The 15,352-nt window shown below is 46.4% G+C and overlaps 1 protein-coding gene across 2 annotated transcripts; it reads left to right on the top strand.

The window, feature by feature from the left end:
* The first annotated feature begins 1,246 nt into the window (after nt 1-1,246).
* On the top strand, nt 1,247-10,850 carry LOC309853264 (protein C19orf12 homolog). Of its 2 annotated transcripts, XM_082711106.1 has the most exons (4): nt 1,247-1,576; nt 5,392-5,546; nt 9,835-10,076; nt 10,625-10,850. In XM_082711106.1, the coding sequence occupies exons 1-3, from the start codon at nt 1,476-1,478 to the stop codon at nt 10,068-10,070; spliced, it is 492 nt and encodes a 163-aa protein (XP_082567232.1). In that variant the 5' UTR covers nt 1,247-1,475; the 3' UTR covers nt 10,071-10,076; nt 10,625-10,850. The 2 variants fall into 2 exon arrangements, with proteins under 2 accessions (XP_082567232.1, XP_082567231.1); XM_082711105.1 differs by lacking the exon at nt 10,625-10,850 and having other exon boundaries at nt 9,835-10,616.
* Nucleotides 10,851-15,352: the final 4,502 nt, after the last annotated feature.

Below are 15,352 nucleotides of genomic sequence, written 5' to 3'. Positions count from 1 at the left end.
AAGGAAGAACATGGAGGACATTAAGAGAAGGAAAGGAAAAGTGAAGGGGGAGAACTGGAGGGGAGATGAACCATGAGAGATTGTGGACTCCAGAAACAAACTGAGCATTTTAGAGGGGAGGGGGTAGGGGGAATGGGTGAGTCTGGTGGTGGGTATTAAGGAGGGCACAAATTGCATGGAGCAATGGGTATTATACGTAAACAATGACTCTTAGAACATTACATCAAAATCTAATGATGTATGGCGACTAACATAAAACAATAAAGAATTTAAAAAATAGTGGGAAAAAAGAATACTACAGATGTTTACCTTCACTACTGTTGTTCAACTTAGTACCACAAATTCTATCCTCAGCAATCAGATAACAAAAAGCAATAATATGCATCCAAATAAGGAAAGAAGTCAAACTCTCACTCTTTACAGATACATAATATGTATGTAGAAAACTCAAAAGACTCTACTCCAAAATTGTTAGAACTGATACAGGAATTCAGCAATGCATGTGCATATTTGTATGTTGAATATTATGGTTTATATATATGTGTGTATATATGGCGTATATACTTCCAAAATACTTTCCCATTCAAAGGAGGAAAGAGAAGAAAACGAAACAAAAAGACTTTGAATGAAAAAGGCCCAGTGAGGGCTTTGAGCCAGGTGGACCCAGGTTAGAGTGTGGACCTTGATACTCCCTACCTGGGTGGCCTTGGGCAGACCAACCTCTTGTAGCTATCTGTAATAGAGCAGTGGCAACCATGCCTAGGTTGGAAGACAGTGTCAGGATTAAGTGGGCTAGTTCATAGAAAGCCCCCAGAGCCCTTTTTCAGATTTAAGATGGTTCAAGGCCAGCCTGTGTGTGTGTGTGTGTGTGTGTGTGTGTGTGTGTGTGTGTGTGTGTTGGGGTGGGGGTGTGTGTGGGAAATCTCCAGGCTCCCTCTGAAGGATTCCCTGCAAGCCCACCATATTCAGCTCTGCCCCCACCCAAGACGTTCCCCGACCTCAACTTTGTCCTGGAAGCTGGACTCCTTGTTCTGTTGGAACCTTAGGAGTGAAGCCAGTGCTTAGCCTTTCAAACCCCTGACCCAGAGGCCCATGCTGCTGCAGTGGATGGGGGCCAGCCTATGTTAGACTTCGGCCCATACTTTCAGCAAACATTAACTTAGCACCTTGAGTTTCCCTGGGTTACTGGGATCTCCCTCAAGCCCAGTGAAGTGGGGGAGGAGCTTCCTTAGGCCCAAGGGTCAGAGATACCAAATCACATATAAAATGTGTGTGGTAGAGGGCTGGAGAAGGACCCTCAGGAGAATCTCCCCAGGATCCTTCAGTCTCCGGGTTCTAGGCAACACCTGGCCAGCAAGCCAAAGCCAGAGAGGCATCAAGTGAAGTTGAAGGCACCAGAGCAGCACAGCCGGTTGGTGAGGCCAGTGGGGCTGGTGGCCATAGTGGTGACCGTAGTGGCAGCCACCAGGAGGACCATGGTAGCGGAGGCGACAGCAGAGAGGACGAGGAAGGCTGAGGTGAATGTGGTGATGGCAGTGGCAGTGGTGGTGATAGTAGTGGCGGCATCGGTGCCATGGTGAGTGGGAACCAGAAGGCCCTCCTGCATGGGCGAGACGGAAGGTGTCAGAGAGGGGGTCTGCGTGCTGGGGCAGCTGTGGGGCTAGGAGACCCTGGGTGGGGCTGGAGAAGCTGGTCCTTAGGTCTCTGTGGTGCCAGTGGCCGCGTCCCGGCAGGTAAAGGGCTGGGTGCACAGATGTGGTGCAGGTGAGGTGTGGCACAGAGCCCTATCCACGGTTGCTAAGGTATCCATTTCCCACATGAAGACACTGAGACAGAGAGAGGCTGATGTCATACCAGAAGTAAGCAGAAGCAGCCCAGCTGGGGTTACAACCCAGGCAGTGGGCTCAGAGCCCTGGCTCCCAGCAGAGTGATTCCAGTGTGTGTATGACCTCTTGAGTTACCTGCATGTATGTGCCATCTTCAGTAACCCGGTGTGTGCATCACCTTCCTATGCGTCCCAGGTGAATGGGTGGGGTGGCAGGTGTTAGAACTGTGGGACAGAGTCCTAGAAGGATACTCGATGAGTCAGCAACCCTAGTCTCGCCCTGCAGATAAAGTTTAGGGATGATCAGGAATGGATGTTCGAGATCTCAGAGGGGACAATTCCTGTGGTGGGGACTGGTGGCTTCTGTAGCCTTTAAAAGAGGAAGCAGGGAGATTTGAGACTTTGCAGATGACCTGTTTATGGGCCTCTGCTCAGGTAAGGTCACCCAGCCAGGACCTGTTCGGCCTTGGCCTCTGTGTCTATGAGAAGGTGTTCTCTTGATTTTTCAAGAGAAATCAGAACTCTGATATATGTTAAATCTGGTTTTTAAATACTGGCAACACTTCAGTCATTAAAAAGTCTGTGGGCATATCCGAAAGTGCTAGTGCGGTCCCACATGGGATGTTCGGAGCAGACCTACAGAAGTGCAGACACAAGGCTTGCAAGAACCAGGCCACGCAGAGGAGTATCATAAACTCCAACATAGAAGTAGAAAGTACTGAGGATGGCAGGTGAGCAAGATCACTCTGACTCCTTAAGGGGCTCTGCTTTTCTAATTTTTTTTTTTTTTTTTTTTTTTTTAAGCACAGTGCATGGAAGTCCGAGTTAGCTCTGAGGCCTTTTTCTCCCTGCTCTCTCACAATCTGGTCCATCTCAAAAAGGTGGGATGGAGTCCCAGGGATGGGTTCATTTACCTCTTCTCAAGAACCTTGCTGTCACCAGCAGACCAGCCTGGTGCTTGCAAGAAACCAGAGCTTCAAGTTGGCATTTGCCTTCCCTGTGGCTGGCAGATGGGCTTTCTGTGACCAGAGCCTGTGTTATGAACAAATCTGATTCTTAAATAGGTGTGAAATGGGGAGGGGAGACCCCATTCCCACCCTCTGAGGTGTGTCCCCATCAGAGTACTCTTCCGCCCTCCTCCCTCCTTCCTGGTTTCCTTGTTGCTCAAAGACAAAGGCAATCTTGGAGTGGGAGGGTAAATAGGACTGGCTTCCTTCCTCAGTCTGGCAATCCCTGAGAAGTCAGGAGGGTGGGCTTTCCAGTAAGAACTGAAGAGATGGGGTGACAAACCTTTCTTCCACAAGAGTCTATTGATGCTCTAAAGTCTAAAATGATTCTCAATCGGAAATTAAACCGGCTCTGTCTTGCATTGAGGCAACTGTAGTGCTATGTCTTGCTGTGATGTGAAGCTGTTGAACCCAGCCAGAGGTGAGCCACATCTTCTCGTGCCCTCCCACATACCGGGACACCTGCTGGACCTCTTGGTCCACAGAGCCCTGGGCTCCTGCCTTGGGCTGGTCTGCCTGGGCTGAGAGGAGGTTGGAAGTGAGTGGTCTTTGCATGATCATGTTGTATTAGCCCCTCTGGGTTTGTATGAAGTCATTCAGAGCATGTGGGAAGCTAGGTTTTTAGATTGACCAGAGTGTGAAGTGGCTGTTTCCTGCTTCCTTTCCACACATTTTCTTGCCCTGCAGAAGTGTTCCCACATGCAGGTCAATAATTGTGAAGAAACCCTGTTTTAGGAGTGGTGTCTGGGCAGAGTGTCCTGGCCAGGGAGCCAGCCTTAAAGACCATGCTTGGGGTCTTCCTGTGCCTGGAAATGGGAAGCTCACTGCAGCCCCAGAAGCACCTTCCCAGGTCCAAGTTTCATCTCCCTTTTCCCCAGGATAAAGGACAGATATTCCATTCCCTGCAAGGGGTTGCCAGTAGTGAGCAAAGGGGCAGGAAGCTCAGAGATGTGCTGGCAGGCTCAGGACACACGATGCCAGAGCGAGGGCACACACTCCTGACTTCTCCTCCAGTCACTTGAGCACCCCTGCAGGGCCTGCCCCTTCAAGGCCTCCACACCCCACATGGTCAAACAGACACTTTTTGCTTGTTTGCATTTTCTGAACTTGAGGACTAAGTAGCCGATGTCAGATGTTTGGGTCATGCTCTCTTCGAGTCTTGCTGTCCAAAGTGGGGTCAACTTATGGAGAATCACTGATTTAGAACATGTCAGGGGCCAGAGTCCAGGACACTAACTTATCACTTCTGGAATGGCAAAGATGTTCTGAACCCCGACTGTGGTGATCCAGTAGACCTACAGACTTATTCTAGGGGCTCAAAATTCTCCCCCAGTATTGAGAGGATGATTTCTACAAGAGTGTCTGGTTCTGGATTTTCCTTGGGTCAAAAGAGAGGTAACCAAGAGTTCTTGAGCAAAGGGGCTGCCCCAAACTATGTCAAGATACTTTAGGAACTACTTTCATGAAAAGGGGAGTGAAGGAAAGAAAGCGCCCTTCCAGCCTTGGGTCCGGTTGGAGCCAAAAAGAGAAGCACCAACTCATGGCCACTTTGATTTGGGTTCCGGGTCCTGTCAGGTGTCCTGTCAGTGTTGTGGATCTCCATGCCCACTGACTCTGGGTCAGAGCACCCCCTGCCTTTGCCCTGTGTACCTGTCAGTTTCCCACCAGTGTGGATAACACTTTCCTGACCACAGAGTATTGTTCAAAGGTCATTGTTCGAAAGGTCCATCTGTCTGTCTATGCAAACACATGCAAACCTCTGGAATTCTTTGGTTTATTTTATTCTCTGGTTGTTCCATCTTACTGGTCATTCTTAGGGCCATCCTGTTCCTACCTTTATTATCCCCCTTGCAGAACTGGATGGGCATTAAGAGAGGTTGCTTACAGAAAAGCCAGTGGTGTGTATCAGTAACAGAAGACTCATTTAGAGCCATCTGGTCTCAGGTCTGTGTGTTCCAGACTCACAACAGGTACTTTGCATCCATTCCCCCCAGACCTTTCCAGAATCCAGCTTGTAGGTGGCTTATCTCCCTTTACAGGTGAGGAATCTGCTCAGGGTCACGTGGCAGGCATGTGAGGGCACAGGCCAGGGTGGTCAAAGAGCCCAGTACTTTCCCCCTTCTTGGGCTTGGCATGAGCTTTATTGCCCTGTCACATGACAGAGGACTCAAGGCTGGGACAATCTGCCCTCTCCCAGGCTCTGTGCACTGGGGGTGCCTGAGCCGGCATGAAGGCTGCAGATGCGAGAGAGGACACGTTTGCCTCACTTGTGATGAACAGATGCAGCTTGTGGCTGGGCCTGTTCCGTAATCTCTCATTAGTGAGAAGTTATGCAGAGGGCAAAGAAGGCCTCTCGTGCATTCTGCAGGTTCTGTGTGCTTATTAACTAGCGGCTCCCCGACTTCCTCTGTGTCAAGGAACCCATCACATCGCTGGGTGCTGTTGGTTCCACATACAGCAGAGCTCCTCTTCTCTGCGTGAGGCTGTCCTCCAAACTCCAGCAAAAGCAACATTTGGGTGCAAATACTCTGACACTCATTATAACTCTCCCTTTGAAAGGCTTCCTTCGAGGCTCGCCAAGAAACCTCTCAAGGTGGAAGACATCATGAGGCTGCTGTGCCGCATCGCAGAGGAGAGGGAAAAGGGGAGCTTGAAGCCAGCTGTGGGTGGAATGATCGGTCATATGGTTGGAGGTCCACATGGAGCTACTCTTGGTAAGCCTTGCAGGGAGAGCTAGATTTTGATACCACAGAGACCTCACAAAAGTCTCTGTCCTGTGGGACTTTTTTGCTGAGTTGTGGTTGCTCCCATGACATGATCTTTGTGTTCCTAATCCATCGTATTGAAAACACATAGAGGGCACAGATTGCATGGAGCACTGGGTGTGGTGCAAAAACAATGAATACCATTACGCTGAAAATTAAAAAAAAAAAAGAAAAGAAAACACATAGAGGGGCACCTGGGTGTCTCAATCCTTAAGCATCTGCCTTTGGCTCAGGTCATGATCCCAGGGTCCTGGGATCAAGATCCACACTGGGCTCCCTTCTCTGCAGGCACCCTGCTTCTCCCTCTCCCACTCCCTTTGCTGTGTTCCTTCTCTAGCTGTTTCTTTCTCTGTCAAATAAATAAATAAAAGTAATTTAAGGAAGAAAACGAATAGAAATGGCTAGCAGACACATGAAAAAAATGTTTAATATCATTAGCCATCAAGGAAATTCAAATCAAAACCACATTGAAAAGCCACCTTACACGAGTTAGACTGGCAACAATTAAAAGGACAGGAAACAAGTGTTGGAAAGGATGTGGGGAAAGGGGAACACTCTTATACTGTTGTTGGGAATGCAAGCTGTTACAGCCACTTTGAAAAACAGTGTGAATTTTCCTCAAAAAATAAAAACTAGAGCTACCCTATGACCCTGCAATTGCACTGCTGGGTATTTACTCCAAAGATACAGATATAGTGAAAAGAAAGGCCATCTGTACCGCAATGTTCATAGCAGCAGTGTCCACAAGAGCCAGACTGTGGAAAGAGCTAAGATGTCCTTCAATAGACGAATGAATAAAGAAGATGTGGTCCATATATATATATATATAACAGACTATTACACAGCCATTAGAAAGGATGAACACCCAGTAGTGCAATTTCAGGATCATAGGAAAGCTCTATTTTTAATTTCTTGAGGAATCTGCACACTGTTTTCCAAAGTGGCTGCACCAACTTGCACTTCCACCAACAGTGGAAGAGGCTTCCCCTTTCTCCACATCCTCTCCAACACATGCTGTTTCCTGTCTTGTTAATTTGCCCATTCTAACTGGTGTAAGGTGGTATCTCAATGTGTTTTTTTTTTTAATTTTCAGCATAACAGTATTCCTTGTTATTGCCCACACCCAGTGCTCCCTGAAATCCGTGCCCTCTCTAATACCCACCAGACTCCACCCCCAAACTACTAGAACTCATACAGCAATTCAGCAACGTGGCAGGATACAAACTCAATGTACAGAAATCAGTGGCTTTCTTATACACTAACAATGAAAATACAGAAAGGGAAATTAGAGAATCGATTCCATTTACTATAGCACCAAGAACCATAAGATACCTGGGAATAAACCTAAACAAAGAGGTAAAGGATCTGTACTCAAGGAACTACAGAAAACTCATGAAAGATATTGAAAAAGTCACAAAAAGATGGAAGACCATTCCATGCTCTTGGATCAGAAGAATAAACATTGTTAAAATGTCTATACTGCCTAGAGCAATCTATACTTTTAAAGCCATTCCAATCAAAATTCCACCGGTATTTTTCAAAGAGCTGGGGCAAATAATCCTAAAATTTGTATGGAACCAGAAGAGACCTGGAATCACTAAGGAAATGTTGAAAAACAAAAATAAAACTGGGGGCATCACGTTACCTGATTTCAAGCTTTACTACAAAGCTGTGATCACCAAGACAGCATGGTACTGGCATAAAAACAGACACATAGACCAGTGGAACAGAGTAGAGAGCATAGATAGGGACCCTCAATTCTATGGTCAAATAATCTTCAACAAAACAGGAAAAAATATATAGTGGAAAAAAGACAGTCTCTTCAATAAATGGTGCTGGGGAAACTGGGCAGCTATATGTAGAAGAATGAAGCTCGACCATTCTCTTACACCATAAACAAAAATAAGCTCAAAATGGCATTAAAGTATAGATTGCTCTAGGCAGTATAGACATTTTAACAATGTTTATTCTTCTGATCCAAGAGCACGGAATGGTCTTCCATCTTTTTGTGTCTTCTTCAATTTCTTTCATGAGTGTTCTGTAGTTCCTAGAGTACAGATCTTTTACCTCTTTGGTTAGGTTTATTCCAAGGTATCTTATGGTTCTAGGTGCTATAATAAATGCAATCGATTCTCTAATTTCCCTTTCTGTATTTTCATTGTTAGTGTATAAGAAAGCCACTGATTTATGTACATCGACTTTGTACATTGTACTTCTGTACATTGATCCTGCCACGTTGCTGAATTGCTGTATGAGTTCTAGTAGTTTGGTGATGGAGTCTTTTGGATTTTCCATATAAAGAATCATGTCATCTGCGAAGAGAGTTTGACTTCTTCTTTGCCAATTTGGATACCTTTTATTTCTCTCTGTTGTCTGATTGCTGTTGCTAGAACCTAATCTGTCTCAACATGAGACAGGAATCCATCAGAATCCTGGAAGAGAACATAGGCAGTAATCTCTTTGATATCAGCCACAGCAACTTCTTTCAAGATATGTCTCCAAAGGCAAAGGAAACAAAAGCAAAAATAAACTTTTGGGACTTCATCAAAATCAAGAGCTTCTGCACAGCAAAGGAAACACTCAAGAAAACAAAGAGGCAACCCATGGAATAGGAGAAGATATTTGCAAATGACAGTAGAGAAAAAAAAAGGGTTGATATCCAGGATCTATAAAGAACTCCTCAAACTGAATGCACAGAAAACAGATAATCATATCAAAAAATGGGCAGAAGATAAGAACAGACACTTCTCCAATGAAGACATACAAATGGCTAGCAGACACATGAAAAAATCTTCATTATCACTAGCCATCAGAGAGATGCAAATTAAAACCACATTGAGATATCACCTTATACCAGTTAGAATGGCCAAATTTAGCAAGACAGGAAACAACATGTGTTGGAGAGGATTTGGAGAAAGGGGAAGTCTCTTCCACTGTTGGTGGGAATGCAAATTGGTGCAGCCACTTTGGAGAACAGTGTGGAGATTCCTCAAGAAATTAAAAATAGAGCTTCCCTATGACCCTGCCATTGCACTCCTGGGTATTTACGCCAAGGATACAGATGCGTGAAAAGAAGGGCCATCTGTACCCCAATGTTTATAGCAGCAATGGCCATGGTCGCCAAACTATGGAAAGAACCAAGATGCCCTTCAACGGACGAGTGGATAGGAAGATGTGGTCCATATACACTATGGAGTATTATGCCTCCATCAGAAAAGATGAATACCCAACTTTTGTAGCCACATGGATGGGACTGAAGAGATTATGCTGAGTGAAATAAGTCAAGCAGAGAGAGTCAATTATCATATGGTTTCACTTATTTGTGGAGCATAACAAATATCATCGAGGACAAGGGGAGATGGAGAGTAGAAGGGAGTTAAGGGAAATTGGCAGGGGAGGTGAACCATGAGAGACTATGGACTCTGAAAAACAATCTGAGGGTTTTGAAGGGGAGTGGGAGGTTGGGGGAATCAGGTGGTGGGTATTAGAGAGGGCACGGATGGCATGGAGCAAGGGGTGTGGTGCAAAAACAATGAATACTGCTACACTGAAAAGAAATTTTTATAAAAAGAAAGGATGAACACCTAACTTGTGCGTCAATATGAATGGGACTAGAGGAGATTATGCTGAGTGAAGTAAGTCAAGCAGAAAGGGTCAATTAATATATGGTTTTACTTACTTGTACAGTTGAGTAAGCTCTATTTGATAGTTATCATCGTACCACTCTGGAGGGCTGGCATGAAAAACAGCTGCTCCCAGAGATATGGTCTCGTTTTTTGTCCACAGGGTCCTTTAACCATAGGATTTCACTGAAAATTTCCAAAGTTCAGGGGCAAAGTGCATATTGTGAAGAAAACTCATCCTCACCACTGAGATGATTCTCCTTGCAAAGGCACTGGATTCTCAGCTCTGTCCTTTAAGATGAGAGATATTTCTAGGAAGCAGGAAACATGTGGGCCCTGGAGAAGATTTCAGTTCTCAGAGCTGTGCAGTGAGAGATACTTTGTGCTGCATCTGTGAATGCACAATTTAGGAAAAGGCATGTTGGGTGTCAGTTATCTGAGCGAAATGGAACAAGGACCCCAGAAACACTTGCCCCCTCACGAAGGGGTGGAGCAGGCATGAAGCCAAGCCCATTCTGGCCTGTGCGTTAATGTGCTCACTCGTCAAGGCAGTGGACGTGCTCCTGGCAAGAGCACACATTGAACCAACTAACTGAACCTTCCTTGTTTTCTAGGGGAGGCTATTGGGACTCTCTTAGGTACATGGATGATAAGTGGAGAGTTCAAGCCGATTTCTCAGACCATAATGGAGCTGCCACCTGATAAGAAGCAAAAGCTCTATAATGAAGCCATGACCATCCTCAAGGACCTGGAGTGGAGGGACACCGAACACATGACCACATTGGTCATGGGCAGTGAGGACCTGAAGAAGCAGCTGCTGGCCACGCTGGAAAAGTGCCTCAAAGGCTGAAGTCCAGTATATTGATTTCAAAACTATTTCTAGAAAGCAGGGGTCTTATTTAGATGATTCTCCACAGGGTGGTGGGCCATTAAGATGGTTTTCCTAACTCATAGAGGTGATTGGGAGTGGGGGAAGCTTCACCCATTCATTGCTCATGGGTTGGGTCCAACTCCCCCAGACCTGGGAACATGGGGTCCTAGTCAGTGGTCCTGCCCTGATGGCCACTGAAGTCCTTCCCTTGGCCGGCCTGCCTTCATTCCTGGGGAAAACCCTGACCCAACTTCTGGGCAGTTTTGGGTCAGATGGAGCAGATCTTGCTGAGTGAAGTCAGTGTGGACTAGCTGGGTTCTGGGGTGACTGTAATGGGCGCTGGGCCTGAGAGGACAGGCTGGACCTCAAGTCTGGTCTCCCCCAGGAGGTGAAAACCCTTTCCTGGCTTTCCCCTCACGCTCTCCTCTTGGCTCTCGTGGCTTTAGTATTCTTACTTCTGTCTTACATTGTCTGTGAAGAACTTAAAAAAAGAGAAATTGACTAAGAGTCATCTGTTTGTATCATTCCCACAGCTTTGCCATTCCAAGCAATATCCTTGATGGAATACTGCTCCTCCCTGGGCCCCAGGACCCTTGCTTCACCCCTGCCTTGACATACCACTGTTCAGAGTCTACTCACTGGAATCTTCTTCAAAGAAATATTCTATATCAATTAGGGCTATTTGGTTGCCCTGCATTGTGGCTACCATGGTGGCACAAATGCTTAATTCTGTCTTTTTAAATAAGCCCCATATTTTGTTCTTCATTGCATGTGAGACACTTTGTTTTTGTGCATTTGTTTATTTGTTTGGAGCCCTCCCCCCTTCAGAAGGTCATTACGCAAAGGCACGTGGGAGGCACTCAGTCTCAAACATTTGAGTGAAAGATTGCTGAGTGACACCAGGAGGGGTGAGCGGGCTGTGGTCTGAGGTGGGGTGTTCAGAGGCTAGAGAGAGAGCGGTCCCTCCTGGAAGTGACAGTCGGCAGGTGTGTCTGGGGCTGAGTGGAGGTGGGAAAGGAAAACACTGAGGCTGAGGAAGACTTGGGAAGGAGTGCAGGGAGCACACTCTGTGCCATGCTTCATGAGGAGCTGGACCCTATCACGGGAACTGTAAGGCTGTAAAATCTCTGTGCCAAGCCCCGCCCTGCCATGTTCTCCTGGGTAGAGCCCGCCCTCCATGGGAGGCACACATAATTCTGGAGACTTGGCCAGGGTCTCAGGCAGCACCCACCTCCTCCCTCCCTCTCTAATTGCTCTGTTTTCCTTCCACTTCACAAGTGGGTTGGCTAGTAACACCGATGTCTGTTTTATACACATATAGATAGTCAGCAAACACAAAATGTGTGGTAAGCTATGTTCCATCTTTATGTTATTAACACACAAAAGCAAGAAAGCTCCAAGTTAGAGCATCTGCGATTCAGCCCAGTGTGCAGCAAGCCATATGGCAAAAACATGGAACAGAAGGCAACAGAAGTGCATCATCTCTGCCTTCATCTGGAGAACTGCCTCTGCAAGCCAGAGCCATGGGCTTCTCCGGCCTGCGTGTCCCAGCCAAGGCCGTCTGGCTTCCATCCATCCATTCATTCATTCCATTCATTCATTCATCAAATATTCTTTGAATTCCTGTAATGGGCCAGGAAGTGTTCCTTCACCAGGAAAGTGAAACAAAGACTAGCAGAGGTCAGTCCTCAAGAAGGGAGAAGGGGTCAGGACATAGGTAAGCAAAATACATGAGAAAGACACCATGATTGCCTCCAGTTATGAGAATTCCTGGAAAGTACAGGGCAATGTGATAGCAAGTGGAACAGAGGCCTGTCACTAAGGATAAGGTGGCTTCAGGAAGGCCTTTCTCAGGAGGAAACAGTAGAGCCAAGCTCTGAAGCATGATGAAAATCCAGCAAGAATTGCTGTGAAGAAAGTAGCCCAGACAGAGGGAACAGTATGTACAAAGGCCCTGAGGTGGGAATGAACTAGTACTTTAGTGGAACTGCAAGAAGCCTGGAGTAGAGGGACAGTGGGACAAGACAAGATAGCTGGGAGACAGAGGAATCAGGGTCTTACAGACTTGTAGGGAGTTTGACTTTTACTGTGGTGCTATTAGAAGACCCTGAAGCGTTTGAAGTAGAAGAGTAACTACTCTGATTTACATGCCTTTTTAAAGATTATTTATTTATTTATTTACTTACTTATTTATTTATTTATTTGACAGACAGAGACCATAAGTAGGCAGAGAAGCAGGCAGAGAGAGAGAGAGTGGGGGAAGCAGGCTCCCTGATTAGCAGAGAACCCAATGCAGGGCTTGATCCTAGGACCCTGAGATCATGACCTGAGCTAAAGGCAGAGGCTTAACCCACTGAGCCACACAGATGCCCCTCTGATTTACATGTTTATGGATCACTCTGCTGCTGTGGGAGGTTTGGATGGGGAAGCAGGCATATCCTGGTGTCTTAGAGGCTAGTTGCCCAAGCCACGCAAGATGGCAGATTGGCCAAAGTTGGGGCAGGATGGCGGTGGTCACAGAGGCCAGATGTGTTTACAAATAGGTGTGGGAGGGCTGCCCATTGCCTGCTGAGAATGCAGACTCATGACCTTGGGTCCATGGTGACTGACAAGGACCAAGGCAGTATAACTGGGCAGAGATGTGAAAATACAGCTTCCCTGCTCTCTGCAGGTGAGGAGCCCCATCTGTGTCACTCCCCATGGAAGGCCTGATTTTCCTTTCCTGTCCCCTCACCTCCATGGTCATAAGCATTGTGACACATCACTGGCATTCTCCTGCCAGGTGGAAGTGTAGGGAGAGGAAGTCACTGCCTGGGATCACACAGGACAAGGGGCACGTCAGGAGGATCCTTCTCGATAGACTGCATGAAGCCTTGTGGTGTTAGCCAGCCCTTTCCAATGTCTACCTGATTGTCGTTCACCCCAGTTGGCATAGGAAGGGTGGTGCTGCCCATACCAGCAAGGACACACATTCCCATGTAGCCCGCAGTGGCATGGCTTTTCATCTTCGTTGTGAGAGTGGCATGTTGCCTTCTCCTAGAATAGTGGGAAACTGCACATGGCAGTGTGTGGACCCCAGAAACAGAGTGGAGCATGTGGGAGGTGAGGAGGGACTGCCGAGAAGCCATGACCTAAGAACAGGGGAGTGTAGAAGTAGGAGTGTCCAGAGGGCCCTGGAGCGATCATGACCCTAGGGCTGTCCCGCTTTTGCTAAAGTGGCCAGGCTTTTCTATCTCTGCCTCCACCAGCTACTGTGTAGCAGCATGTGGCCCTGGCAAGGCTGAGGAAGTCCTGGAAGGCTGGTAGCTGGATGCTGAATGCTGGGGACACCCCCACAACTGGGGCAACTAGCACCTCCTACAGGGGACCTTGAGGAGTGTGTCTCCAAGTCCAAAACAGTCCATACCACTAACTCAGCCATGACCCATTTATAAACCAGCAGTTGGGGTTGTGCTAACATGACATCTTCCTTTCCCTAAAGCAGGAATAGCCAAATGTCCATGACCATGAGCTGACAGCTCTGAGACTTGGTAGGCTCTTTCTAGGCCACCAGCCAAAGGGGCAAAGATAAATGGTCTTTCTCCTCCATCCAGATACATCAGAATTAGATGATGCCATTTGATATCTAATCCTTGTCAAATTTTCCTATTATCCCAGATACCAGTTTTCAGTCAGGATCCAATCAAAGTCCCTGCCTTGATTTTGCTTCTTGGGTCTACTTTTTGGTTTCCTTCTGTATAGAATCCCCAACTCCTCTCATCTCCACCCCCTTTCTTCTCATGTTTTGGTTCTTTGACAAGTCCAGGCCAGTTGTCTTGTAGAACATTGTCCACTCTAGATTTGTCTGATGATTGGAATTCTTTAACTACTTCTTTTTTTAGCTTATTTAGCTATAGTTTCCCCATATAAAGTGAACAATTCCATAACGTTTAACACAGTCACAGATATGGGTGGCCATCACCATAGCTGGTTCGATGACATTGTCACTTCCTCAAAACCCATTTCCTGTTATCCTCCTAAGCCCCTCTCCCCAGCCCTAAGCAACCACTAATCTACTTTCTCTCTCTTTGGGTTTTCCTAATCTGGCTTTCCATAGAATGGAATCATGTGGTATTCTGTCTTTGGTAACTAGCTTCTTTCTCTTAGCATAATGTTTTCAACTTGTTCGCGTGGTCACATTTCTTTTTCTTTTTTTTTAAATATTTTTATATTTTTTCAGCATAACAGTATTCATTATTTTTGCACCACACCCAGTGCCCCATGCAATCCGTGCCTTCGCCAATACCCACCACCTGGATCCCTCAACCTCCCACCCCATGCCCCTTCAAAACCCTCAGATTGTTCTTCAGAGTCCATAGTCCCTCATGGTTCACCTCCCCTTCCAATTTCCCCCAACTCCCTTCTCCTCTCCATCTCCCCTTGTCCTCCATGCTATTCGTTATGCAACAAATAAGTGAAACCATATGATAATTGACTTTCTCTGCTTGACTTATTTCACTCAGCATAATCTCTTCCAGTCCTGTCCATGTTGCTTCAAAAGTTGGGTATTCATCCTTTCTGATGAAGGCATAATACTCCATAGCGTATATGGACCACATCTTCCTTATCCATTCATCCGTTGAAGGGCATTTTGGTTCTTTCCACACTTTGGCTACTGTGGCCATTGCTGCTATAAACATTGGGGTACAGATGGCCCTTCTTTTCACGACATCTGTATCTTTGGGGTAAATACCCAGGAGTGCAATTGCAGGGTCATAGGGAAGCTCTATTTTTAATTTCTTGAGGAATCTCCACACTGTTCTCCAAAGTGGCTGCACCAACTTGCATTCCCACCAACAGTGGAAGAGACTTCCCCTTTCTCCACATCCTCTCCAACACATGCTGTCTTGCTAATTTTGGCCATTCTAACTGGTGTAAGGTGGTATCTCAATGTGGTTTTATTTCTTTTTATGACTGAAGAGTATTCCTCTATGTGGCGATGGCACATTTTGTTTATCCACTTGTCCAGAGGGACATTTGGGCCATTTCCACCTCTTAGTACAAATATGCTACTTTCCACATTTGTGTACAGGTCTTTGTGGGGACATGTGCTTTAATCTCTTGGGTAGATGCTGGCTAAATTGCTGGGTTCATTTATGTTTAATATAGGAAGTGCTGCCAGACTGCTTTACAAAGCTGCTGAAATATTGTCTATTCCTGTCAGCAGTGTATGAGGCTGACTTCTCCACAGCATGACCAGCGTGACTAGTGGGTGTCACTCT

The sequence above is a fragment of the Mustela nivalis genome (assembly GCF_964662115.1).
Source record: "Mustela nivalis genome assembly, chromosome: 18".
NCBI lineage: Eukaryota > Metazoa > Chordata > Mammalia > Carnivora > Mustelidae > Mustela > Mustela nivalis.
The sequence above is the reverse complement of the archived record's forward strand: the minus strand, read 5'-3'. Positions and strand labels throughout refer to the sequence as shown.